At 45.7% G+C, this 26,692-nt stretch overlaps 1 protein-coding gene across 1 annotated transcript in view; it reads right to left on the minus strand.

Annotated features, from left to right (window-relative positions):
• Window positions 1–18,000, minus strand: part of LOC135375147 (nose resistant to fluoxetine protein 6-like) — a 28,478-nt gene extending 10,478 nt beyond the window's left edge. The window contains exons 1-5 of the mRNA XM_064607870.1: window positions 17,891–18,000; window positions 15,071–15,327; window positions 4,422–4,666; window positions 1,529–1,640; window positions 569–695 (exon numbers count right to left, since the gene is read on the minus strand). Of these exons, the coding sequence (XP_064463940.1) occupies window positions 569–695; window positions 1,529–1,640; window positions 4,422–4,666; window positions 15,071–15,293 (707 nt within the window). The 5' untranslated portion in view covers window positions 15,294–15,327; window positions 17,891–18,000. The remainder of the gene's footprint in view (window positions 1–568; window positions 696–1,528; window positions 1,641–4,421; window positions 4,667–15,070; window positions 15,328–17,890) is intronic.
• Window positions 18,001–26,692: the final 8,692 nt, after the last annotated feature.

Raw genomic sequence — 26,692 nt, forward strand, 5'->3', positions numbered from 1 at the left:
GGTAACACGCAGGCTAATAGTATTAAAGAGCGAAAATTTATTGTGGAATGAAAGATGCAGTTATCTGGACAGCAAAGCAAAAGGAACAGAGTTCATTCATTGTGTCATTCGTGATTTATGAGCGTAGGAAACTGCAATTCATGCTTTCCCTGTACGGTACGTCGGCCGAAAAACTAACACCGTGGAGCAGATTCTCATTGCTTTCCTCAAATGATTTGTTCCATCATCACGGTAGGTCGTTTGAGCAGACTGGTCCTAGACCCTCTCATGCTTCGTGAGGATGAGAGGTTAATTATAAGCTGATTTCTTTGTGTTCATAAATCGCGATCAACAGAACCGATGAATCCCGTATCGCTCATACTGCAAGCATTGTTCATTCTGCAAGGAGAAATTTTTGCACCCACAAATTGATCCTTGGAGAGTGAGAGAGCGCATACATCAAGGAAGGAAGTACGGAGAAATGTAATTTTGGCACCTGTTGGACAACAGTTTGCCCAACAAGCCTTGCCATGAGATAACAGACTGAACTAATAAATCTACTAAACTATACTCATAAACAGACACTCACAAGGTTGCCAGCAAAGTGAGGGTGACTTCCCTACGTGTCGTGTCCTCTTTGGTTACACAGTCTACAACTTCCATGTCCACGTTTACTTTCGGTGGTTTCTCCAGGAAATGACCCATGCCAAACTTTACTGAAAATATATAGTATTATCGATGTATATCCTGCACTTATAACATATGACATCACTGTGGCCACTTTTAGGGGTGTTTCCAGTGTATTAAATTTGTCGTTGGACATTATAAGGTGTTCGCAACATCCACATTTTTGAGGTAGGCTTGCACTGCAATGACATTAGGTCGCTGTCATGTCCTGTTTCGCTTCCTTGTTCTTTTTGCACATATTTTACTGAAATTTCTTAGGGAGAAAGAAACTTGGCATATAGACTGGCCTTAGTCCTCATCGATTCGAAAACTATGGTGTGGCATTTTATTCATTATTGATCATTGACTATGGTGTTGAAAATTCCATGTGAATTACTGATTACTAGTTTTTATGCAACAGACGATTTTACAAAAATGCGCGCCACCAAGCGCGCGTCGCAAAGCAGCATGCTGCTTCGTCGTCTGCTTCAGTTATGGTTTACACTGGCTGACGCGGCTGCTGAGCACACCGGGAATGTTGTTGTTCTTCTTCTACCTCCGTCTCTGGCCATCTAGTAATGCTTTAAGGCCCTGTAAGTTTCCATGAGCCCTTGCACACTCTCCATTGCACTCTCACCTTGCCAATACACTCTCCCATCCTACAGTTGGCGATACATGGTCTATTTGATAATATAGTACACCGCAAGAGCAGACTACTTGTAGCACATGCATGTTGAAGGTATGGTGAAATTTTCCCACGCTCCGAGGCGTGTTTATACGCCCTCCAGACAAATAGTGGACTGTCCCACCGTCTGCACACCTCGTCACCAGGTGTGACCTGTGCCGTGAGTATTGGTGTGCGAGAGACGTGAATCGCCCTTACGTGCTCTTCCAACGGCTCGCAGGTTCTCGCTCGTGCAGGGCGACGGAAGACATAATCCTAGAAACCCAGGGAACTCTTCCAGAAGCTGTGAGACATCCTTCAGATTTTCCTTCTGCAAATTACAAGAAATGTTGCCACATATATTTAGTTCTTCGTGCATATCTTTGCGCTTAGCGCGTGCGCAGTGTGAACGTGCCATTTCTTTGCGTATGCAAGACTCACTGCGTGTGCTACAACTAAAACTCTCTAAACGGCCACGCATCGTAGTGCGACTGTTACGGTTCATTGAACCATTGGTTTTGTGTGGGCGTACAAAACGCTATTCGTGAAAGTGAACATGCTATTCGTGAAAGTGAAGATGCTAGGCTAGTGTGTTCAACATCTATGTTAATGTACAGTCAGCCATATGGCTGTAAACGCTTTATCAAGAGACATGACTTCGAAGCACATCACTCTGGCAATGCTCAACTTTAGGACTTCTGTGGTTTCACAATCCTGCCCAAGGATCTATGTAGAAAAAAGCTATATCATGTGCTTCGTCGAAGATTCTGACGGTTTGTGCCATTAGAAAGTTCACGAAAGGTCCCTCGGTGTTTAGCACTGCGAGCTGTGGCTTATTAAATCGACTATGTTAATTCCGTAGCTGCGAACGCTGTCTTATGCACCACATGCTATCAGAACATGACATTTGCCTACGTGCAGGCTCCAGTCATGTCTCAAGCGGCCCATTGTACTGAAAATCCGCGACCATAGGCGTAGGTGAGTAATCTAAGGTTCCTAGTCTAAAGGGGGGGAGGGGGTCATTATTACAGTTACATTGTAACAGCTGGATCACTGTCGACATGTACCTGGAGCTAGAACAAGAGAGCCACCCCTGTGATGGTTGCACAACTGACAAAAAAAAGTTAGGGGGTATTGACAAACATTTAGGGGTTTCAAAGGAGCATGGGAAGACTCGAGAACAAATTTTATTTCGGGACAACTAGAAATTAGGATTACAAGCTCTGGAACACACTTTTGCACAAAAACTGCGAGTGTATAGCATGTATATCTGGATCGCAAGAGAGCTTTCGATCCCGCGGGTCAGAAAACCTGCTCCCCTCGGTGGTGATGGTGGTGATGGTGAAAGGGCTGGCCTTTCACCGTCACCACCATCCCCTCGGCTGCCATCATGTGCATCGCCAATACTAAGGCGAGCGCCTTCTTTTTTCTTTCTTGCTTTGTATAGTGCCTCCTGTCCCTTGTCTCGATTGGTTGCCCTCGCCAGCAGATGGTTCTCGGTGGCGAATGAAAAACTCTCTGCCACCTGACATCATGAGGCGCTGGCCGTGGTCGTCAGCCTCTCGCACGCCCTCTCGCAAGGCAATTTTCTCAGTAAATTCGCACTTCCCAAAAGGAAATATTTAACGTGACAGTTACTGACGGTATAGTATATATGCTCATATGACGCAGTTAAATCATATACTGCAAACCTAATGTTGGCGAATCTCATTTAGGAAGTTATTCGTGAGTACTTAATTTTGCGATTCCAGATCTGTTTCCTTCCGCGTGATCAATGTGAAGCTGTGTTCGAGAGTACAATTTTTCGCGATTTTTTAGCGGTCGCGAAATTCGCGAAAATTAATACATCGCGAATAAAATTATGTTTGCAGTAGGTTCCAAGTACCTCCCATGATCTTTTACGTTTACGATTTTTTTTGGTTACGTCGTTACGACCGAACTTATTGTCGATCAAATTAAAGCGACACTACAGTGTAAAAATGTCTCCTCACAGAATGAAGGATGTCGTTTCCTTTCCAGGAACGGGGTGCATCTGTTGCATCGTTTGTGAATTGTCTGCGAACCGAAGCCACCGATCTACGCTTTCCCTATTCTTTCTTATTCTATGGTGAAAAAGAGGGCGGCAATGCGGAGCGGCCTGTCATTCGTCTCCCGATTTGGCCTGTCATTCGTCAAACGATTTGCCCAATCATCGCCGGAAATCATTTGAGGAGACCAATGCAAGACCGCTCCTTGAGACAGAGATAAGAGGGAATGTGCAATTTTGCATTTTTATTTTCCTCATAAATCCCGAACGAAGTAACGGACGATTTTTTTTCCCTTTTGTGTCGCTCTCAAGGCAATGGTATCTTTGAATCCGCGAGGAGAAATTTTAGTACTTCAGTGGGCCCTTTAAGTTAGTCTTTTCACGTATCTTGGGCTTTGCGATGATTTTCCGGACGAATCCCGGCAGGGTATCTCCTGAAGTCGGCCCAGGGCGCAAACTAACCCCTCTGGCACGGAATTAAAAAAAAAAGAACTTCACACTCAGCGGGCACCGTCACGACGATCGTGCGACCTGGGACGACTTCGCAGGGAATTTTGTCTCAAAGTGTCCGAGGAAAACCCAGGGGAAACTTCAATTGAATGATGGCAGTACAAGGTCCAGGGGAAACACCCTGCCAACACGGCCGGCGCACGGACTCGAACCCGAGTCGCCTCCCACTTGACAACTCCAATGTAACGTTTTGGCGCTACGACGGTCAATGTGATCAAATTAATCTGATCAATTGAAATTTTAGGTTCTCTTCCTGCAGCACTTCCCTTCGTACTTCCCTACTGGTTCGCTGGATTTTCTACACGTCTAGTTGATTATGAGTTTTATAACTATTAATGAAATTAAATTGAACCACCAAAATAAATTCCACACCCAGAATCTCGCGGACATCTGCAACGGAGGGTGCGCCTCCCATTCTTTTGGGGCATAGCTCCTTTTTTTTTTTTTTTTTTTTTGCCATCTGTAAATTATGGTTGACTTATTTACAGTAATAAAATGTAATTGGAGTAGATTTACACGTAAGGTGTGTCAGTCTATTATTTTTTTACAGTAGTTACTTTGAATACTGATATATACCTCCTTGTCCAATAGCGCCATGATCCCTGTGTGCGCTTCCTCTGGATGCGAATCATTCTCTGGCGGCTGAACGATGCTGATCTTGATGGAGCAATAGCGGGGTTCCAGGACGTCCGCGTCGATCTTTTTCAGGTGTCCGTCCGTTACGTTGGCGCGAGGTACCTTAAGGCAGGCGTCAAAATCGGACATGAAGGTAAAGGCGCCTCCGAAAATTCCTGGAGGTGGCTTCACCAATGCATCCAGCACTAGAACGTAAAGTGGGTTTCAATTAGACAGTGAACGATACCGAATCATATGAAGAGTCACGTGACACGACTCGCTTAATAGTCGTATACAACTGAAAATAGCAAAGAAGTCATTTTTAACACCCTGTCTTTTTCCTATCAGGCTGTTAAGAAGGAGAGTATGATGCACCATGAGAAGTAATTCACACCCACAGAGTCATAATTATCGCAGAAATTTAATTTCAAGTACGCCGCAAAATGCGACCGTTGCGCAACGGTGGTGGAGAGCAGTATAGCGACTTCGGGCTGACGAACGCGGGGGTCGGTAGATGAGGATTTGAAGATCGATATTCCAGACAAGTCAAGTCAGCAAATCGCGAGGCAAAAACTTGCTGGTTACATTTTATAGCGTTACAAAACACCTCAATCATCATTATGTCGGCGCACTATTCTTGTGACGTCCGCAAAAGTTGCAGCGGCCCATGCTCAGGTCACCATGAAAACAACAACATGCCGACATTTGTTGTGTTGTTATTTATGTCCAGAACTATGCAGTGCTATTCAACGAAATTTGACATGTGGTACACGCAACTCAAAGTGCAGTGTACGGACAGTCCCTTTAATACAGTTTAAGAAATCAGCTACCAATATTACCCCAACAACACCGAACGTCCTCCCAGTACGAAGAATGTCCTAACGGATTCGTACGTCCTATGGATATCTGAGGGACATCCGTCGGACGTACGGACTCGTTAGGACATCATTCGTACATCCAGAGGATATCCGGTGTTGTTGGGGTACTGTCATAAACAACAACAAGGAAGTGCGTACTTGGTTTAAATACACTCTTCAACGTAGATTTCGGGATATATATACTGTTCTCTATCCTAAAAGCGCTTCACGCAGTGCAGCGCTCTGCCCTAGAAGCACTTCAAATTTTCTGGACACCGTAGGATTTAGGGTCAGGGGTGTACCTCGACATAAAGAGGTCGAAATCCCCGTTGCAAAATAAACCACCGTAAATACATAAATTTTATCTGACTATAAAATGCACAGTCACGCGCGGGAAACTGCCAACAGCGAACTTTGGCTAAACTGAACATAGAGATGCAAACACCGTTCTTGGACTAACCTAATAATAAACTATCCAACGTATTGCTCTGTGGTGTCTGCCATGCTAAGCCTAGCGGCTGCTATGATTTGGCTTTCGTTCGCCAAAACCGCTTGAGCAGACATCGAACACCCGCGAATTTGAGTGGTTAAATAGTGACGTCGTGTTTTTAAACACGGCATATCATCTTTCGGATCAACCTCGAACATTCTCCTGGATTTTCTGAACGTGAATTTCGAGATCGAGGATTTCGCAACTGGGAAAAATCGACGTACTCCTGAGATGACTGCATCGTTATAATATATAAATAACTATACATAGAAATAAATAAATACATATTTCATTTCATCCTGTCGCCAGCAAAGGGGAACAGGTCATCGCACCTGGCGACGAAACTCCCCACACATCACCAGTTCAATAAAGTCGCTGTCACTTGTTTCCGATCGTTTACATGCCATATGACGGTATGGCACTATCGTTCGGTGTAGGCTTAAATGAATCTAATTAAGGAAGTAAGATGAATTAAATCAAAATTGACCAAAGTAAATTCTACTCCCGAAACGTCGTGGGCACCCTCCCACGGAAAGAACCCTGAAATGTTCTTACTTTTTTTTTTCTCATCCCTTTGCGGTTTTTTTTTCTTCTCCTGTTTTTGTTGATATTTGTTGTGTGGCGCACCTAATGTGCCTCTGCCACGACGGAGACCCATTTCCCTTTCGCGGTTACGCATAAATAAATACACAACTAAAAAAGATATACTGCCTCTGTACAGGGAGACTGGTTTTCGAAGCAAAACATTGCAAGATTGCGCGTGTCCCGCAGAACCCAACAGGCAATTTTACTGTCCGTCTGCATCCTCCTTTCACTGTCAATCGACAACTCAAACTGATAACCTTCGAACACAATGAGTCAACCCTACCGCGGAACGCCGTGCCAATCTCTCTCTCTTTCTCTCTCCTGTCCAACAGCTTTCTCCGCAAACGCGTATTTCGTAATAATCGTGAGTAAAATCAGTAATTACCGTTTACAACAGACTAGCACAAGCGAAAGCTTTGCCAGAATATGGGGGTATAATTTCATTCAGGTATGAATGCTGCTGAGCAACATGACGACTATCTAAGTATAGGGGGACAAAGGGCATACGCGGTCGTATATAGTATCCACTGAAAGCGAAAAAGGCTTGCACGTTTCATCCTTTCATGTGCTGACAGTGTGCAGCGCCGGAGTTGACTAGTGTAAGCATGTGTGAGTATTCGACTTTTTCGAATACCGAAGCGACAATTCTATATACTATTCAATTCGATCCCCGAATCGAATATGCTATTCGACTTTTTCGAATAACGAAACGAACAATTCTATATATTCGTTTTGATTCTCAAATCCAATATGTTACCCGACTTTTTCGAATAACGATACGAAGAATTCTATATATTCGATTTGGTTCTCGATTTCGATTTTCGATTTCGATTCGATTCTCGGGTTCGATTTGGTTTGGAATTGAATAGCTATACGTCATACTATACTCTAATCGCAGTTCGAATCATCGACTCGTTCTTTCTGCAAGACCGAATATATTCGGACAACTCCGAAACAGAACACGCAGAGCAGAAAACGGCCCAACAGAGGGCATAAAATAAAGTAAATGCTACTTGATCTTGTGATCCATATGAATCAATCGCGCGTGCGAGCTTGTTTATATCCGTACATGCGCTGCATGTGTGTCGTGCAGGTACGATTGATTGATTGATTTATGAAAACAAAAAATAAAAAAGAATACTAGTATGTATTCGCTTCCGTTCGTGTGTATCCTTTGGCTGTAGTATACCTGTTCCCTTCTACTCGCTTCGGTTTTCAAACAGCTATTCCCGCATGTCTTGGCAAGTGGCTTTCAAAGTTGATCGTTTGACGTATTCTCGTTGAAATGAGGGGGGCTAGAATGCCACCATTTTAAATGCCCATAAATATCGGTACCTTGAACGGAATAGCGATCAAGGATATCATATGTATCAGTATTTAATATTTAATACCAATTACGGGGAAGAAATGGTTTACCTTTCAGCCATTAAAATGTGAAATTGTATGATCACCGCCATTGAAATCACGCCGTCCAGAGCACACGCACTTTCGGAAATCCTTGAGGAATTGTCTGCGTATATTCTACGTGTGCTGTCAACTTAGGTCTTGCCTAGTTTCTTCGTTTTCTCCTTATTTTATTTTTTTTTCATGCGTCTGTAATTCCAAATACCTGGGCATTTTTAGGGGCTGTGGTCAAGGCTTGCTACTCCAGTAACTCCTTCCGATTGAACGGTGACGCAATGTCCCACTGCCATACTTTTGACCGTCTCGCGCAGTCAACCCTGACCCATAATCGTGACGACAGTCGAGATTTCCACCCTCCCTTTCGTGGGCGGAGTTCCAAGTGAAGTTTCGAAACGGTTTGTCCACCGCCGGTTGTTCGCGTTTGCGAAATTTTGCGGGATCAGCGGGACACCGCCGTGGAGAACCGGTTAATCACGGGTGTGATCTTTCAAATGAAAGAGAGAGAGAGAGAGAGAAAATAGATACACTGGGTGCTACTCAGGATGTTTATTCTCTGTGGGAAAGCTCTCAGTCCCTCCGACTTGTTTACGAGCGGGCAAGAAAAGCAACACGTGGAATCACTTCTACATTTTGCCAACGTATTTGTCACGATCAGGTATTTCCCAACACTCCCCCGAGGGTGGTGTTCACCACGCTCTGGCCTTCTGCACCCCTCCTTCCCTGAAACTTTATATATACTTTAATATAATATAAACTTTATATAACAGACGCCCCCCCCCCCCCCCCCCCCCACACACACACACACTTGGAGTATCGGCCAACCCATTGCAGGATTTTAGGGTACGTCAGAGTGACTTGACCAAAATTGAACTATGGTGCAAATATTCGGGTATGACTTTAAACACGTCTAAATGTAAATGTGTTGCTTATTCCTCCAATAATTACACCATCTCTTACCAATTAAATAACAAATGATTCTTGATACCGTAGATGATTATAAATATCTGGGCGTTACTTTAAGTAAGGACTTAAAATGGGACAAACATATAGACAGAATTGTAAGCAAGGCCTGTAAAACATTGAGTTTTGTCAAAAGAAATTTCAAAAAGGCTCCTAGAGATATCAACCAAGCGGCTAGATTTGTCTGTAATAATTACTATCCTCAAGATAGATCAACACATCTGAGATCCATGCTGGGATGACCTTTACTCGAATGCCGTAGGAGACAACCTCGATTAAAACCTTTTTTTTATCCTATATATCACGGAGTAATTCAGGCATTCCTCGAGGACATTACCTTTTTTTTTTTCACCGAGCTATACTTCAGAACGTGTAGACCATGATTGTAGGTTGAACCCTATCGTTTTCACATGTCCGTTTTCAAAAACTCTTGTTTTCCTAAAACATTTTTTTTTCCTAAAAAGAATGGAATGGACTTCAACGCGACTTTGTTTCTTCTTCTTCAAGTGCCATCTTTTGTGAAAAGTTACGCACGTACGTGTCAGAATGATTGAATTGTTGTTCGTCGTTATCTCCTCTCCCCTACACAATACCACTTAGGTGGAGCAGTAAGGTATCGCTAATAAATAAATAAATAAATAATCAAATAATTGCTACAAAAATGGCGTACGCCTCCCGATTCCAGCAAACCATGGGAGAGAACGATGTCATCCGAGATGATGGTTGGTTAGGAGCGTGCTACGTGGTGTAGTTTCAGTGGCGAGCGTGACCGAGAGGTACTCGGGTTCGAATCTTGGTGCCGGCTCTGCTGTCCAGGTTTTTCTCAGACGCTTTGAGACATATATGTAGGCACAGCTCCTTTAGAAGTCGGCCCAGGATGCACATACCCCCAGGGCGTCAGTCGTGACGTTGCCCACCTCTGTGAGGCCGACAACGGTGAGCCCTTTCACGAGCACCGCGACCATCACCAGTGTGGAAGTGTGGACGCTGGTAGGCCTTGGAATGTGTTAGAGATTGGGGTCACGTTGTGCTGAAGCTATAATAAAGTTCTACGAATCCACGAATCTTTCGAATCCTTCCTTTTAAAAATGCGAGAAAAAAGCAAACACTTCTAGTGAAACATGCTTTGAAGCAGACTAAGATACCTTTGTTTAACGATAAACAAATTAGATAATGCTTCCGTTTCACGAGAAAATATGCCCATATGGTTCTTCTTAAACGTGATTTATTTAACGTGTTGTTCGTCGACTATACAAGAAATACATAAATTATCGAGTGTGAATTATTTCCATAAAACTAACCAACCATCAAAAGCAAAACTAGTTTACTTTTAAACTTGTAATGTAACAGTCCCTGCCTGAACTCTTTCGGTCCAGAACAATGTAAACAAACAAAACAAGAAAACACCCGTCGGTCAATGAGTCTTTCAGCGGACTCCGGAGGCGCTAATTTGAAAAAGAAACAAACAAACGCGGTTGGTAGATTCGAAAGATTCGATTCGCCGTTTTGGGCACTGGGATTCTGATTCCCGAATCTCGAATCCCTGCCTAGGATTCGCGGATCCGGTTGGCACATCCCTACACGCTTAAAAATGAACTTCACTGCATAGCACACTCCTAGCCAACCATCATCTCGAATGATATCGTTATCTGCCCTGATCTGTTGAAAACGGGAGGCGTACGCCTTTTTTGTGACAATTATGAACAGCATAAGTGTCACAAAAAGGCGTACGCCTCCAGTTTTCAACAAATCGGGGCAGATAACGATATCACTCGAGATGATGGTTGACTAGGAGCGTGCTATGCGGTGAAGTTCATTTTTAAGAGTGTACGACATGCACACTCGAGTCAGTGCAACTTTTTCTGCCCGAAAACGACCAGCTGAATTCGTTAAAGTGAATCGACATTCTTAAAACTTCACCGCATAGCACGCAGCTAACCAACCATAATCCCAAATGACATCGTTCTGCGCCCTGGTTGATTAAAAACGGGAGGCATTCGCCTGTTTGTGTCACTTATGCAGTTATGTTAGTTGTCATAAAAAGGCGTACGCCCCGTGCTTTTCACAAATCAAGGTTGATAAAGGTGTCATCCCCGTTGGCCGTCGGCGTGCTGTATGTGGTGAAGTTCTGTAAAGTGAACTTCGAAAAGCGAGGATAACATCACTACCTCCACCGGTGGCCTATTTCGCGACTGTTTGTAATCTATGAACCCTGTGGGGCCTGGACTAAATGAAAATACTCGCCGATAGATGTCGGTTGCAGATGTCTCGAATAAGCGCTGAATGTGCTCAAACAAGTTCATTATTTATGAAACGGCTAATCGACAAAAGGAGACCCAAAAACGATCACTTCCACACAACTGCTTCGGGATCTTTCGGTCAGTATGAAGAATATGTATCTTCATCCAGGAGGGACATCAACAACCAGACAATGTGAACTTTCAAAGCAAATGTCAAGGTGCTGCATAGGGACACGTCTCTGCAGCCTAGAATCCTTATCACCTATTGCTGGAATCCAACTTTTTCGTGGTACTGGGAAGTTAGATAGCTGGGTAGCTGATAAGCATAGAAAGGCAGAAAAACCCCGCAATGATGTCCAGAAGAGAAACAGCCTCTGTTCGAAATACCGGTGTCTGTCGTCCTGAGGCTTTCCAGTCAGTTGTCCGACCAAGTCTCTTTTCCTCTATTTCTATTGGGAACTCTTTCGCCTTTGCTCTGGCACGAACTCTCGAAGTCAGCGCGTTAATAAGAAAAACGGCAAATTAAAAAGTCATCGGCCGATATATGTGCTCAGCGTGAATTTCGCCTCCATCACGATCGGTTATGGCTGAAAATCTCAGTTCCGTAGAGTTTTCTTCTGACTTTTTAAAAAATGTTATTAAAAATTCATTATCATGCACACGTGCACAGGTCCGGATCGTGATGACGGTGCCTCTAGTTTTACAACCCCCCCCCCCCCCCCCCAGTCCGATACCATTTGTTACCTCATCGAGCCAAGGTTCGTCGGACCGCGATTCTCTGTATTATTTACAGCGCATTGTACTTGACGGGCAGTCGTCAGAAGTTTCTTATCAAAGGCGGTGTGTGCAATGGCAGTATGCTTATCGTCAGTGAGTTCTGAAGTGAGTTGTTGAAGCAGTTATTCTGGGCTGGTACTGTGACAATGTGCACTGTTTTCGCGAAAGGACGCTTTATAAAAAAGAAAAGAAAAACCACCGTATGCATAGGAATGCATGTAAAGTGTTCTCTTCATATAAAAATAAATAAATAAGAAATAAATAAATGAAGAAAGAAAAAATAAAGAATACGGGAGATGGAACATGGTGTAGTCGTAACATTTGATTTCTTTGAACCGTGTACTTCCCAATCGGGGATAGGTAACAGAAACAGTATTGACGGGGGGGGGGGGTATTATACCGGAAATATAGCAACAACAACAACAACAGATACATTAATGATGATGAATGGGGAAATTCGCCACATGAGGTGGGGCCCACTACCCCAAGGCACAATGGACGGAAAGAAACAGAAACTGTGATAGAAACAGAAAATGGAAATTCCACACTCGAAATACCTGAAACATAAACAGAAACGAAAAATGGCTTACGGTAATAATTCGGGTACCGCAGGACTCGAGTTATTACAATCTTTTACCGAATCATTTAGATAAATGTACTAAATAAAGCCGAATAAAGCGAACCAGAATTAACGGAGAAAGTGAACCTAAATTGGGCTACCAGACTGGAGCGTAAAGTACCTATCTGGAGCTACCTAACTGCATGGTGCTACCTAAATAGTACATACAGTAAACAGAAGAAACATAGTTCTTATACGCTTGTGATGATTTGCAAGTTGCAAGCGCGAGCAAAATTCGTGAAAATCACGTTCATATATATTAGCTGCTCAACGACAACAAAAACAATAGACGATGACGATGAGATGGGGAGTTTCACCGCGGTGGTGCGGTACCCTACCCCGTTGCACGTGGAACATTATATGAAGATGATAAAGGAAGGATGAAAATACGAGAAAGAGTTAAAGCGTCTGGAGCAATCCAGCGGACGACAGGAAGTCCATGAACAGGTGAAGAACCCGACAATGGAGTACAGGATCCAAAACAAACATGCAAGATAAGGTACGCTTCACGATGCATTTGGCATATATCCGTAACTTCGCGCGAGTTCGGTGTCAGCAGGCGGTGTGACGCTCAAGCCGGTTCGTCGATAACATCTGTTCCGCCGGGGGCGACTGTGACATTCCAGAACACATTAAAGAGCCCACAGGTGAACTACAGTGATCGGCAGTCGGACTCTCCCCGCCAGTGTAAAGATAACCTCCTAAATTCCGGAAGACTGACCTCAGCTACCCACATAACGGGAAACTGGTCTGAAAATCTCGCCTGCTCTATAGACGAGCAATCGCAAAAGAAAAAAGAAACAATGCAGAAGGACATTTGTTTTTCCTAGCCACAGAACACGGTTTCGACATGATTTGTGATTTAAAGAGGTACTAAAATTCGAAAATTTCTTCTCGCAGAATGAGATATGCCGTTACTTTGCAGCAGTAACAATGGAATTGAAATTACTCGGTTGCTTCGTTCGTGATTTATTTCAACAAGAACAATGAAATTGTGGGGGGAAACGAAAAGAAGAAAAGGAAGCTCTCCGTTCCCACGTATGGACAGGCAACAAGTGGCAACAATGTAACTCGTACCGAACACATTAATAAACTAAAGCACTAATAGACACTAATACACTAATAGACACTAATGCACTAATAGACACTAATGCACTAATACACACTCAAGCACTAATTAATTAACTAAGGCATTAATAGACACTAAGGCACTAATTAATAAACTAAGAACACTCATAGACACTAGGGCCCTGATTAATTAACCAAGGCACTATAGACACTACGGCACTAATTAATGAACTAAGCACCAATAGACACTAAGGTACCAATTAATAAACTAAGGCACCTCAAAACTAAATCAAGGATAGTCTACGTACAGATTTCCGAGACATCGACAACGGATCCATTTATCGACTCTTCGCAAGAGGGCCAGCAATGGGGGGCGGACTCTCATTGGTTTACTCAACTAATCTGTCCAATCATCGTGGGAGATCATTTGAGCAAACCAATCCGAGGCCTTTCCGCGTTGACGAGGAGCGTTGAGAGGGTACACAGCGGTCTCTTTCGCTCATAAACCACGTACGACAGAACCGATGTATCCCCTTTCTCTTGTGTTGACGTCTTTTACTTTGCGAGAAGTTTTCGCGCTTCCGTGCAACTTTAATAATCGGAGTCGCAAAAAGTGGTCATCGCTCTGCTAAGGGTAGAACGATATCGTATCTGTATATCAATACTGGGAAGTCGCAGGCCGGAAGACGTCCACAACTTAGGATTGTATCTCATTGCGGCCGAAGTCTCATTACGGCTAATAATCCTCTAATCCCCAAGTGTGTGACACCAGCCATGGGGGCACACCCGCCTCAGAGACACTTTGGGAAGCATACAACACAGCGATCGCTAATATGGCGGATGCTTCGTTTTGGTCGTAATGAGACATTTTCGGCCGAAATTAGACCACATTTGGCCAAACTGAAATTTTGACCGTAATGAGATGCTACCCAGCTTAGCGAGTTGAGCACCCTATGAAAACGATACGAAAGAGGAAGCTGTCAAATCAAAGACCGGCGAGATGATGTGCTTCAGCGCTTCGATGGAGTAAGATGATTGGATTGTCACGTACATTGTCGCGGTCATTGTTGAACACCATCCTATCTACTAAAAACTCTGTGATAACGGTTCGGAAAACAGATAAAGCCAATCGTCCTTTGAAGTTGCTGACATCACGTTGATGAGCTTGCATCTGACAGTATCTTTTTAATTTAAATTTGTCGATTTTCATTTCTTAGTCGCGTGTAATCTTAATTTCTTAGTTGTCTTTCGTCGTACCTTTTCGGTGGGTGCTGATCTAAACTCTCTAGAAAAACTCTATTTTAAAAATAGCGCCATTTTTATCTAATATCGGTGGAATATCGCTATTTTTTTCGCAGGTATGGGTAAAATGTCCACATTTTCTAGCGGATACCAGAAAATATCCCGGTAAAATACCGATACATGCATCGATACAGTTTCGATATCTTAACCTTTGACGATCTTCTGCTTTGAAATCGATAAAAGCTGCGATATTCTTATACACCTCCAATTTCTACGCATCACTATTCATTCGAAGAAGAGGAAGAAAAGACCGATTGGATTGGATTGGATTGGAAAAGAAAGAAAAATAAGAAAAGACCGAGACTTACTCAGTATCGCCCACTCTTCCGTTCTTCCCAACGCACTGAGAAGTTCCCTGACTCCCGCCACACACCTGGAACACGCCGGATCTTCCTCGGACTTTTCGTTCATGTAGCACAACGACGGCAGAAGCATCCTCGCAGTTTCCATCGACTTCTTGAGGTCCAGCCCCGACACGGTCGCCAGGGCCAGCCATGAGGCCACCAGGATGACCGCTCCTGGACGACGCATGCCTGAAGTGTGCGAGCACGGCACCCTCCCGTCTCTGCGTTATCAGTGGGGAGACAAGCCCGTGAGGCAGACAGATAAGAGAGCTGATCGAAGTGCGACCTGGAGAAGTCTCGCACCGTGCCGACTGTGGCAAGCGAGGCATATTGGAAAGCGACGTCTTGCATTCTGATTGCTCTCGCGGAGAACAGTGTCAAGTGTTCGCGTGGACTGGTTGAACTTGACACGCGGTGCCCTATCCAGTCTCCCATCGCGAACAACTCGCCTTCGTTGGTTTCGCTAGTATAAAGATTGATGTACACTGTAACGACGATGTGAGTCGGACTGAACCGGAGACTGCATGGGGGCGCGCGTGGGAATAAGGGACCCAAAACGCAAGCATGCACGCAGTGACATCTCTCAACGCACGGCATGAAACGGCAGTGCCGTGCGCTAGCGTTCCTCGCTTGCAGCGCCGCTACCGACAACCGATGCAGAGTACACTGTAACGTTAACACGCTGAAGGCCAATCATGGCACAGAGCCACAACCACTGGTACCGCTGCTTATTTGTAGGAAGCGCGGGGCATGTACCTTCTCAGGACAATTACCGCAACTGCAAGAGTGTCACAAAAGCGCGTACGCCCCCCGTTTTCAACATTCATTCGGAATGATGCTAGGACCGTGTTATGCGGTGAAGTTGTGTTGGAAGAGTTCGTAATACGCGTCCCGTTGCAGTTGTTCGCTATACCGTCTTGTGTCAAAATTCAAATTGCAACTGTCCACGACCTTCGACGATGGATTCCTCGGGCTGATGCATAGCGCTCCTAGCGTGTCGCACGGGCGGAATTCTGCCTACGAGTTGCTGGTCATGGATTATGACATGGTTTCTATAATTTAATAATTCGTCTTGTTGCCATGCGCTATTTTCGAAAAGTAGCATAGGCACCCAAAACGCAGAGTGCGGTTTCGATACTGGGCACGTGCACTGGCGACGACGCCACCTCTTGACGTCATTCTATTCAAAGCGCTTTATCCTAAAACTCAAAACTACATCTGCCCGTCCCATTTCAGTATGTCGCCTTTGTTTGCCTTGTTACTTACAGAGCTAACGTTTAGTGAAGGATTACTCGTTCGAAACGTCATTACTCATGCCAGAACATCCCATCAAGATTCGTATGTATCATCAATCTAATCCGACACCTCTATACGAACGATTAGCCCCCAGCTAAAGCAGGGTGCGAAGCGTCTTTGCTCTTCTGTTTATTATGTCAGACAGAGATTGCTTGCACTGCAAATGGCCTTCCAACCTGAAGGGATTTCATGCTAATCTGTCGCGGAGAGTCGGGTCGTTCAAAATTAGATAATTCTGTATAATGGTCTGCAACAACAACAACAACAATAAATGATGACGATGAGATGGGGTGTTTCACCGCGGGGGTGCAGTACCCTACCCCATTGCACGTGGAACATTATGTGAAGATAATGAAGGAAGGATGAAAATACAAGAAAGAACGTGTGGGGGCAAGTTAGCTGTACCTTTCGGTGTTTTTCTAGTTTTGAACTTACAGTAACAATAAATACAGCATGACGACCTGGTGTGTTTCACCGCTGGAGTGCAACTCCCTTTTCATGTGATAGATTAGATACGTGATAGGGAATGGAGTGGGGGGAAAAGTGAAGTAGCACGCGGAACAATTTATGTGCCCGCATGTAACTGTGGAGTTCAAATGAGAACATCAAAAGGGGGATGAAATCAAGAAGAAGAAAAAGGAGAGCATAATTGCATTAGAAGCACAGTATCATCAGAACAATGATAAATACAATAAAACAAATAACTGCGGAAAATTGTTTTGCACGCTGCGTCTGTCTTAAAGAGCAGTCTATTTTTTCGCCTTCGTTACTTGTTCTCGAGTGATAATCTCCATTAAATTACACTTGGAATTGTTTTTGACACCCTTCGGGTGCAAATCTCTTGTCCTGTGGTCCTACACCGCAGTGGTTGAAGTTTCGATCAGTACGGGAAGGTGTCTTGTAAAACGACGTTCTAAATGGTCTACTCTATAAAAGCATCATTGCAAAGGGGATATTCTACAGAAAAGAAAAAAAAAAGAAATAAAAACACAATTTCAGGGAATGGAATACAATTCCATTTAAAACACTCTTTCACATGGGTGTTTCGCAAACACCTTTTTGAACGTCGTTATTACACCATTCAGTCGCGCCTGCGGAATAAAAAGGGTGCCTATATAGAAACAGTCCCGAAAGCTTTTTTTTTTTTCTTTTTAACGAAGAAGAAAAGATATGGTAAGAAAACGGAAGCCGAAGTTCGTGGATGTTTTATGGACAGAAAGGCAGAAATGAACTACTGCGATTCGCAAAGACGGAGTCCCAATGTATCTCCACAAAATCCTTTAATTTTTTAATTTAAAAATTTAATACCGTCTCGATAATTTGCCTCCTATGTATACCCTATATCTGCAACGATACTCAAAATCTTCCCGTATACCAATCGTTATTAAGCAGTTACTGCACGTGATAGGAATGTGCTCGTTCGAGCCGCAAAACTTAACCCGATGCAACAAATGAACCCATACCGTTATAGAGTTTTAAGAGACTTACCTAGCGTATAACGAGAGTGCAAAGGCACCCAGTCAGCAACATCTTGTCTGTGCGCTGTCGAGATAGGCGGATGTGAGAAGCACGTACCGATGGAAAGGGCTGATCATACGCAGCGTCTAAAGTCCTCGGACGAATCACTCGATTGCCGCGATCGGGAGAGTGACTGAATGGCCTTCTTTCGGACGCTTTCTTTTCTTCTCTCTTCGAGGGGTGTATAATATCCCCCAGCGTTGCGCCTCCGGTATGCCTCTCCATGTACTGCGCAAGCATTGAACTCATTCAAGTTTTACGTTACTTGGACCTTCAATAGACAAGACTAGTGTGACAGATAAGCATGTGCATTCACGTGAGGCACTGTGCAAGCATAAAACAACATGATAATTCGAAATGGTGGCGAAGGTATGATTGATTGATTTTAAAAGAAAAAAAATGGAGATGGTAATCTCGAGCCACTCGGGACTGGCTACTCCAGGACGCGTTATTAATAAAAGAAAGGGAAACTACACTAACCTCGACGCTTTGAAACGCTTTGAAAGAATAAATGAGAACATCATCACCGAGCTTGTCACCAAAAGCGAAGTCTCAAGGCGAAGGTATAGATTCGAGCAACAGCCTCAGATCGGGATCCGCCGATTATTTTACAGGAGCGAATCTCAAAACAGTGATACAAAAACGAGCAATGAGGTGACATGCATTGTGACATGCCGGTGACAGGTTAGAAACCGGAACGGTCCGCAACTCATTCCTTCTTATCAGGCATGTACAAATAATTCGAACCATATTTTTTTCCAAAATGAACCAAATATATTAATGCAGATGCTGCAAACGTAAGGCAGAAAACGGCACAACAGAGGGCGTAAGACCGAAGTGGCAGCTTCTCGATATTCTGATACGTATGATCATTGCGTGAACATGCTGTACAGGTGTTTGTATCCAGGTATTCAGGATCCAGGTGTATCAGGTGCTTGTATATATGTGCTGCAGTGCATCACCTGACATTGCCAGCCTTGGCATTGATACTACCTACGTATCACTTTGACAACTTTGACCATTACTCTGACCTGCACTGCTCCTTAGACCGCTCATATTTCCTTTGTGTTCTTGCATTATTGTATGTATGCATATCCTGGAGAACGAACATGTATGTTTCCCACTCCCTTCTGTAATGGCATTCTCAAGTTTCTCGAAGGAACAATAAATGAATGGATGAATGAGTGTGTGTGGCCAGTCCGGTTACTTATACAACTATTCGCTTTGTATTCGATTCGGTTTTATTTAAGTACCGTATTTGCCCTTGTGTAACGCGCGCGCATTATACGCACGTTGCCGTGTATTGAGACGTGTTGTTGTACCGTGTGACACGGACGACACCCTCACGGAAGGTTCCACTGAAAGAAAAAGCAAAAACAGCTCAACGGACTCCAGTTCTGCCCCGTGTCATGTTGAGCATTCGCACTGTGCAGGAATATCGGGAGTGGCATACACCTCGTGCAGAGCGCTTCTCGCGCCACCCTGCGTCAAGCAAGGAAAGATTTTCCGGGGGGGGGGGGATTTATTGGCAGAAAAAAAGAAAAAGAAAGGAAAAAGGTCAGCCATGCAGCACGCCGGCTTGCTATTCCGTAACCAAAAACAAAAAAAAGGAAAAGAATATACTATGTTATGGGGGGGGGGGCGGATTTATTGGCAGAAAAAAGAAAAAGAAAGGGGAAAGGTCAGCGTGCAGCACGCCGGCTTGCTATTCCCTAAACAAAAAAAAAAGGAAAAGTTTCACTCCTTTGTGAAAGGCGAAGTGGAGAAAGGGAAAGGATAGAGAGTCAGAAATTAAAAAAAGAAAAACAGAAATTAGAAATGCGTCCAGGAATCGTTCCGTAGGCAGCAGGTCCCAAAAGGCCACCAACTGAGACATTTTCTGACGATGAAATTCAGAGAGGAAAACGTGCTCCGGTAACCATGCCGGCTGTCAACGGCAACATTGCACTTCTGGTAGGATTCTGTGTCAGCGCTTGGATACAGCCTTATCTACAGGTCAAATTAAAACATATTTCATGGCGAACTTTGGAAGCTTACTTGTAAATTTTGCAATTCACTCGCAAAAACCCGTCCGCGAATCGGCAACATCCTTTGTATATGATGTTACGACCAGTTCGACTTGCAAGCGGGCCGCGGCAGCTGCCACCCACGACTGTGGTTAGTATAGAATATTTTCGCTATTTTAACCGTTTTCCAACTTCATGCTTCACAGAGCGGACGCTTTAGTACAGAGGAAGTCATTGAAAATGGTGGTAGGCTTGTCAAATATCGTTTCATGGTACCTGTAAAGCAACGACAACGCCACAGCTGCTCGATTGAGCTCGCGTCGGTATGCGTGCTTGGTTCGCCCTGTCGACTGTAGTCCGCAGCCAGAACCTTTTTTCAGTACATCTACTTCCAAGGACGTCCCAAAACGCTTTTATTTCACCTACGCGCGCGCAGCATCTCTTCGCCCTGACACGTGTGAAGCAGCAATCGCTGCCACCGCCACTTTTCCTCTGAGGCGCGTGACACCAACGTCACAGCCAACGTGACTCTTCGTAATTACTCACTATAGGCTGGATAGCGGACTGAGGGTACAACCGTACGGTCACCGGCCGCCATCTTGGGAAGCTCAAAACATTGCCATTCGCGACTCAGCTGTATATTCTGCATGCGCCTTTGCTTAACATTTTTATCGTGTCATGCCCGCCTGCTGTGGTTATGGACGTACTGCCCGTACTGGCAAGGAACGGGGAACGACATTTCACAAGTAAGTGACTTAGTTTTATAAATATATGTGATTTATTAGTCCACGAGCGGGGCGACAAAACGTAGCCGTTGAAGCATGTGCGCGGCACTTTGTGACTCGTATCTCAAGATCTAAACGTTAAACTTTAAGCAGTACGTTATCTGGATAGAGTCATTAGTGAGTTTTAGTATACCGTTGATAAGGTTATCGCGCCTATCGGAACCAATCGCAGTGGTGCGTGACTCAGAATCTTGTCCACTGATTGGTTCCGGTTGATACGCTCGACGCTAGCCACGTTATCAACGGTCTGCTAAAACTCTCTATTGTCATAGTCCCGACTTCCTGCAGTTCACCGGTATGGTCTCAGCACGCAGCAGGCGTTGAAGTGCGCTTGTCAGGTGTGGGATCTACCGCTGAGTTTGGCGATCACGGTATCGCCGATTGCTTGCCTGGATCAGCCTTGTCATCCCTGCCGCAATAAACGTGCCGCCCAGATCTTTTAAAAAAGTAAGTGGTGAATGTCAGGCGAAAGGACTGGACGGCCGTCGAGGACATCAGTGTACACGGTATCAAAAATCCCTCGCGAAATAGTGGAGTAATTTTACTGTTATTCGACGGAATACATGACAGGAGCGGACGCCGGAAGTCCAACCGTCGAGGGCGCGACCTTTGGAAACGGAACCCCATGGCCGTGCGGACGTCTGGCTAATGTGGTGTCATGCACTTTCAAAGGGTGACACTTGCACTTAGTGTCATTCGCGTAATTTTTACCGACGCTTCCTTCCCCACTGTGCTGCTGTGTTACAGCCACTTTACGACCTGTTCTGGGCCTCTCGACCAAGAGGACCATCTTCCACGCCTGTCTCTTGGACCCCGCCTGGTGACGAAACAGGCCCGCGCTGGGGCTGCACTCCTCACTCTCCCACCATTCACTGCCGGACGCGGAGTCTGTCCTCTTCGCCGACGCCTTGAGCACTGCTGTCGGCGCAGTTCTGTAACAGCGTCACTATGGGCATGGCGACCACTATGTGTCTTCTAGAGGAAACTTACACCCACCGAGTTCAGGTACAGTACCATTAGCCATGAACTGCTAGCTGAGTACCTGGCTCCCAGGCATTGCCACCACTTCCTAAGAAAGTCGCCTTTTTGTGCTGTACGCCGACCACAAGACCCTCAAGATCGCTTCGTTCAATCATTCCCCGCGCGAGATTCGACACATGAGCAACGACCTCCAGTTCACGACAGACGTTCTCTCGCCTCGACGTCGACGCGACCCAACATCGCCGCAACATCTACTTCGAAGCAATGACCTCAGCTGAGCGCAATGACAACGAGTTCTCCGCACTGCGGACGTCTTCAATAACCTCACCACGCTTTCAGGAAGTCCCCCGGCCCGTTCCCGGTGCTCGAGCTCCCGGCTGTGGTGTGATGTGTCCACCGGGACGCAACGTCCCTTCGTCACACAGGCCTTCCATCGCCGCGTTTTTGACGCTCTCCATTTCTTCCATTTTCCCGCAATACGAGGAACGCAACGTCTCGTGTCCGCTAGAGTCACTAAATAGGGAGCAGAGTAGCGACACTGAGCCACGCCGGCGAGCGAGACCGCCATCTTGGGTCCGGCGTGGCTGCGTCGCCTAGCAATGGGACGCCAATTGCTCTCTCCCTTACGGCGTGCAGTCGATCCAGCTCGAAACCGAGGAAACCGGTTTTGGATAGAGGGGACTCAACATGGACGGCGCGTTCTTGGAGGGAGAAACCACGTGACACGATAGGCCCAATCGCGGACACCGAACGGCGACTCCGGCGCGGAAAAGGAATGCGATACTCTGTACCCCTATTTAGTGAGTCTATAGTGTCCGCCTGCCACATGTGGCCCAACATGCATACCGACGTCCGTGCTTGGACGCGTTCCTGACTTGCCTTCCAGTGAGTGAAGGTTCACAGACACACCACAACACATCTGGTCGAATCCCTCCCATCCGACCACCGCTTCGACAAGTCCTCATAGATCTTGTCGGACCGCTACGTCTAGCCAATGGCTTTCGATACATCCTCTCTTGCGTGGACCGCTTCACCCGACGGCCCGAAGCCGTTCCCCTTCCCGACATATGCTAGAGCTAAGACTGTTGCCAGAGATTGGACCATGGATCTCACACTTTGGCGTGCCTTCCACCGTCACTATCGACTGCCAGTTCGAATCCACGCTGTTTCACGAACATTGCAAGCTAATCGGGACTACGCACATCCCCACATGGCCTACCACCCAACCTCAAACGGTCTCGCATATAGAGCGTTCCTACCGTCAACTCAATGCTGCATTGCGATCCACAGACAGCTCCGCATCCTCGGTTTAGCGCCTTCCCCTCATTGTGCTTTGCATCCTCACGGCCACTCCAGCACCGCAGAATTGGTTTACAGCTTCCGCTTCGTCTTCCCGGTGCCTTCTTCGCTCCCTTACCCGAAGTCGCCGTCTCGGACATCACCTCGTGCGTGGACCGCACCCATGAAACCTTCCACGGCCTTTGTCCCGCGCCTGCGCGTACTCCCGTCCCGGACCTCCGCACGGCCACGTATGTGTTTGTTCCTCTCTGCAGCACATCGTTGATTTTACCCCGAGGGAATGGGCAGTCTTCACTGACTCAAAATCTCCACTACAAGCTATTGAAAATCCCGGCATACGAGGCTCATCCGGCCCCGTAGTCACGGATGCGTTACTGGCTTACCACCCTGTGTGCGAAGCAGGCCAAAGGCTAGTCCTCCAGTGGGTTCCAGCCTATTGTGGTGTCGTGGGGAATGAGCAGGCTGACAGGCGCCACAGAAGCAGCTCTCTCGTATCGGAAGTGGACCAGTATTGCGCTGCTGAGAGGAGATCGTTGTGGCATTCTGCGACGCCTCGTGACACCCCTGGCTTCCTGCCGATGAACAACCGACATTCTCTCCCCATCTATCCTGAACAGAGCTGATCAACGTTCGCTTTCCGCATGCCACGAAACACCTCTCGTCAAGATGCTGCATTAATTAATCGAATGCGATTCGATGTGGCTTTTAGAGCCCAATGGCGTTATTGCTTGAGACAAGTTGACTCTCCCACATGGTGTCACTGCGGTGCTCTAGCGGATCTGGAGTGCATTCTTCTTCATTCGCCCCTTCTGCTCTGGGCAGCAAGAAATCTTATCTTCCTGCAGGAGGCGGGTCTTGCTCAACGATCCCTCTAACACTTTGCTCTCCTCAACCAACTCATGCACCCTCTACGTATCTCCACCCTTCACCCTCCATCCGTCTGTGTTTTTGGCAATAGTCGTGACGACGCCCATATCTAAGTGGCCAACAATGGCGAGCCGACCCTGCAATTAACCCCCCCCCCCCCCGTTCTTAGGGTGTGGACGCGGTGCTTTCTCCTCTGAGCGCCGCTCTCTCACTCCTCCGCTTATGGTGTGACGTCACGCCGCCGGAGCCTCTGTCGCTGTGGAAGCAGATCTTTCAAATTCGTTTATGTAATATCTACCCACGTTTCGGACTCAAAAAATAACTAAGTAGATTAACGGTCGACGCCGAATATAGTGGTATCGGTTTTATCTAGATGGGCTTCCGGATGCGACCGTCCCTTTAATGATATGACAATTTAAAAAATAAAAAAAAGAGAGAAAGAGAGAGAGAGGGAGGAAAGGCGCAGACTAATTTTCGATTCTACACTCCTAAAAATGAACTTCACCACATAGCACGTTCCTAGCCAACCATCATCTCGAATGATAGCTTTATCTACCTCGATTTGTTGAAAACGGCAGGCGTACGCCTTTTTTGTGACACTTATGCTATTCATAATTGTCACAGAAAAGGCGTACGCCTCCCGTTTTCAACAAATCAGAGCAGATAACGATATCATTCGAGATTATGGTTGGCTAGGAGCGTGCTATGCGGTGAAGTTCATTTTAAAGAGTGTACACGTGAGTGGTGTCCTGACGATATAGAAGCCAACGAGAAAACGTGCGGTATGCTCCAGGACTTAAATAAAACATTTTATTAGAGTCAACTTGTAAACTATGTAGAATACGATTGTAGCATCTATTATTAGGACTCCCAGCAAAAGTTGCGGGAGATAATGAACAAATTGTATACATCGTTGCAGTATGCATAAATCACAATCGGGGTAACCGCAGAACGCGATACATTTTTGATGAGAACTATGACGTGAGCCGAGTGTTGCAGAACTTGCGACACCGCAAGGCATCAGTACAGATACAGAATAATAATACACTCTAAAAACGGAGCTTCAGCGCATAGCACGCTATGCGCCAACCATTGTCACGAATGATAGGGTTAGCGCTTGCGATTCAAGGAGGCACTACGCCCTACGCCTTTTTGTGTCAATTTGGGTATATGATAATTGCCACAAAAAGGCGTACGCCTCCCTCTTTCCTCGAATCAAAAGCAATAACCCTATCGTTCGCGGCAATGATTGGCGCACTACGTGCTATGCGGTGAAGTTTCGTTTCTAGAGTGTACTCTCTCCACACCATAAAAACGTAACTTCCCCGCATAGCACGATGTGCGCCAACTGTTGCCGCGAATAGTATAGGGTTATCGCCTCTGATTCGAAGACAGAGGGGCCATACACCTTTTTGTGTCAATCTGTGTGGACTGGGAGGTACCCGGGTTCGAATCCCGGTGCCGGCTGTGCTGTGCTGTCTGGGTTTTTTTCCTGCACTCTAAAAACAGAACTTCACCGCATAGCACGCTTTGCGTCAACCATTGCCACGAATGATAGGGTTGTCGCTTCTGATGCGAAGAGAGAAGGGGGCGTATGCCTTTTTGTGGCAATTTGGATATATTGAGATTGCCACAAAAAGGCGTACGCGCCCCTCTCTCATCCAATCACAAGCGGTAACTCTATGATTCGTGGCAATGGTTGGCGCACAGCGTGCTATGCAGTCTTAAAAATGAACTTCACCGCATAGCACGCTCCTAGCCAACCATTATCTCGAATGATGTCGTTATCTGCCTCGATTTGTTGAAAACGGGAGGCGTACGCCTTTTCTGTGAACAGCATAAGTGTCACCAAAAAGGCGTACGCCTCCAGTTTTCAACAAATCGAGGCAGATAACGATATCATTCGAGATGATGGTTGGCTAGGAGCGTCCTATGCGGTGAAACTCATTTTTAAGAGTGTGCGTTGAAGTTCTGTTTTTTTAGAGTGTGGGTTTTCCTCCTTCTGTGGGAAAGCGCGGGGCCTACACCTTTTTGTCACAATTAAAATAAGTATACATGCGTATCTCAAAAAAGCGTACGCCTCCAGATTTTGACCCAATGAAGTAGCAGGACGATGTCATTCGAGATGGCGGAGCAAGCTGTGTGGTGAAGTTCTATTTGTAGAGTGAAGTGGCAATACGGTAATTGATTCCTTGTGAACTTAATTCTTTTTTTTGGTTGGGCGGGCTTGCCACTTTTCCGTATATTAGGATAGTGTTGTGAAAGAGTAGACCTTAGACTAGAACTGCAGACTACGGACAGAAGTGAACTAGTAGGGCATCTCCTGCAGGGTAGAATCTGCCGAGAATGTTTCTGAATTGAGTCTGAATTCGCGCGCTACTTGTTTTGTATTGCTGTTGAATGCACGAATTTAAGCGGCTTCCTCGCGTCTCAATCTTAGCCCTGAATATAAGGCTTCCCCTAACCTAAGTCACCCTCATTTGGCCTTTTTTTTTCGTTCCTATACTCTAAAAACAGAACTTCACTGCATATGGCACGCCCATATTGTCACGACTGATAGGGTTATCGCTTCTGATTCGAAGACAGAGGGGGCGTACGCCTTTTTATGTCACTTTGGATATATGACAATTGCCACGGTGGTGGTGGTGGAAGGGCTCGCCGTTGTCGGCCTCACAGAGGTAGGCAACGTCACGACTGACGTCCTGGGGGAATGTGCGTCCTGGGCCGACTTCTAAGGGAACTGTGTCTGCTATATATGCTATGTGCCACAAATAGGCGTACGCCCCTCTGTCGTCGAAGCAGAAGCGACATACACTCTTAAAAATGAACTTCAC

This window comes from Ornithodoros turicata, unplaced genomic scaffold, assembly GCF_037126465.1.
Source record: "Ornithodoros turicata isolate Travis unplaced genomic scaffold, ASM3712646v1 ctg00000829.1, whole genome shotgun sequence".
NCBI classification, from domain to species: Eukaryota; Metazoa; Arthropoda; class Arachnida; order Ixodida; family Argasidae; genus Ornithodoros; species Ornithodoros turicata.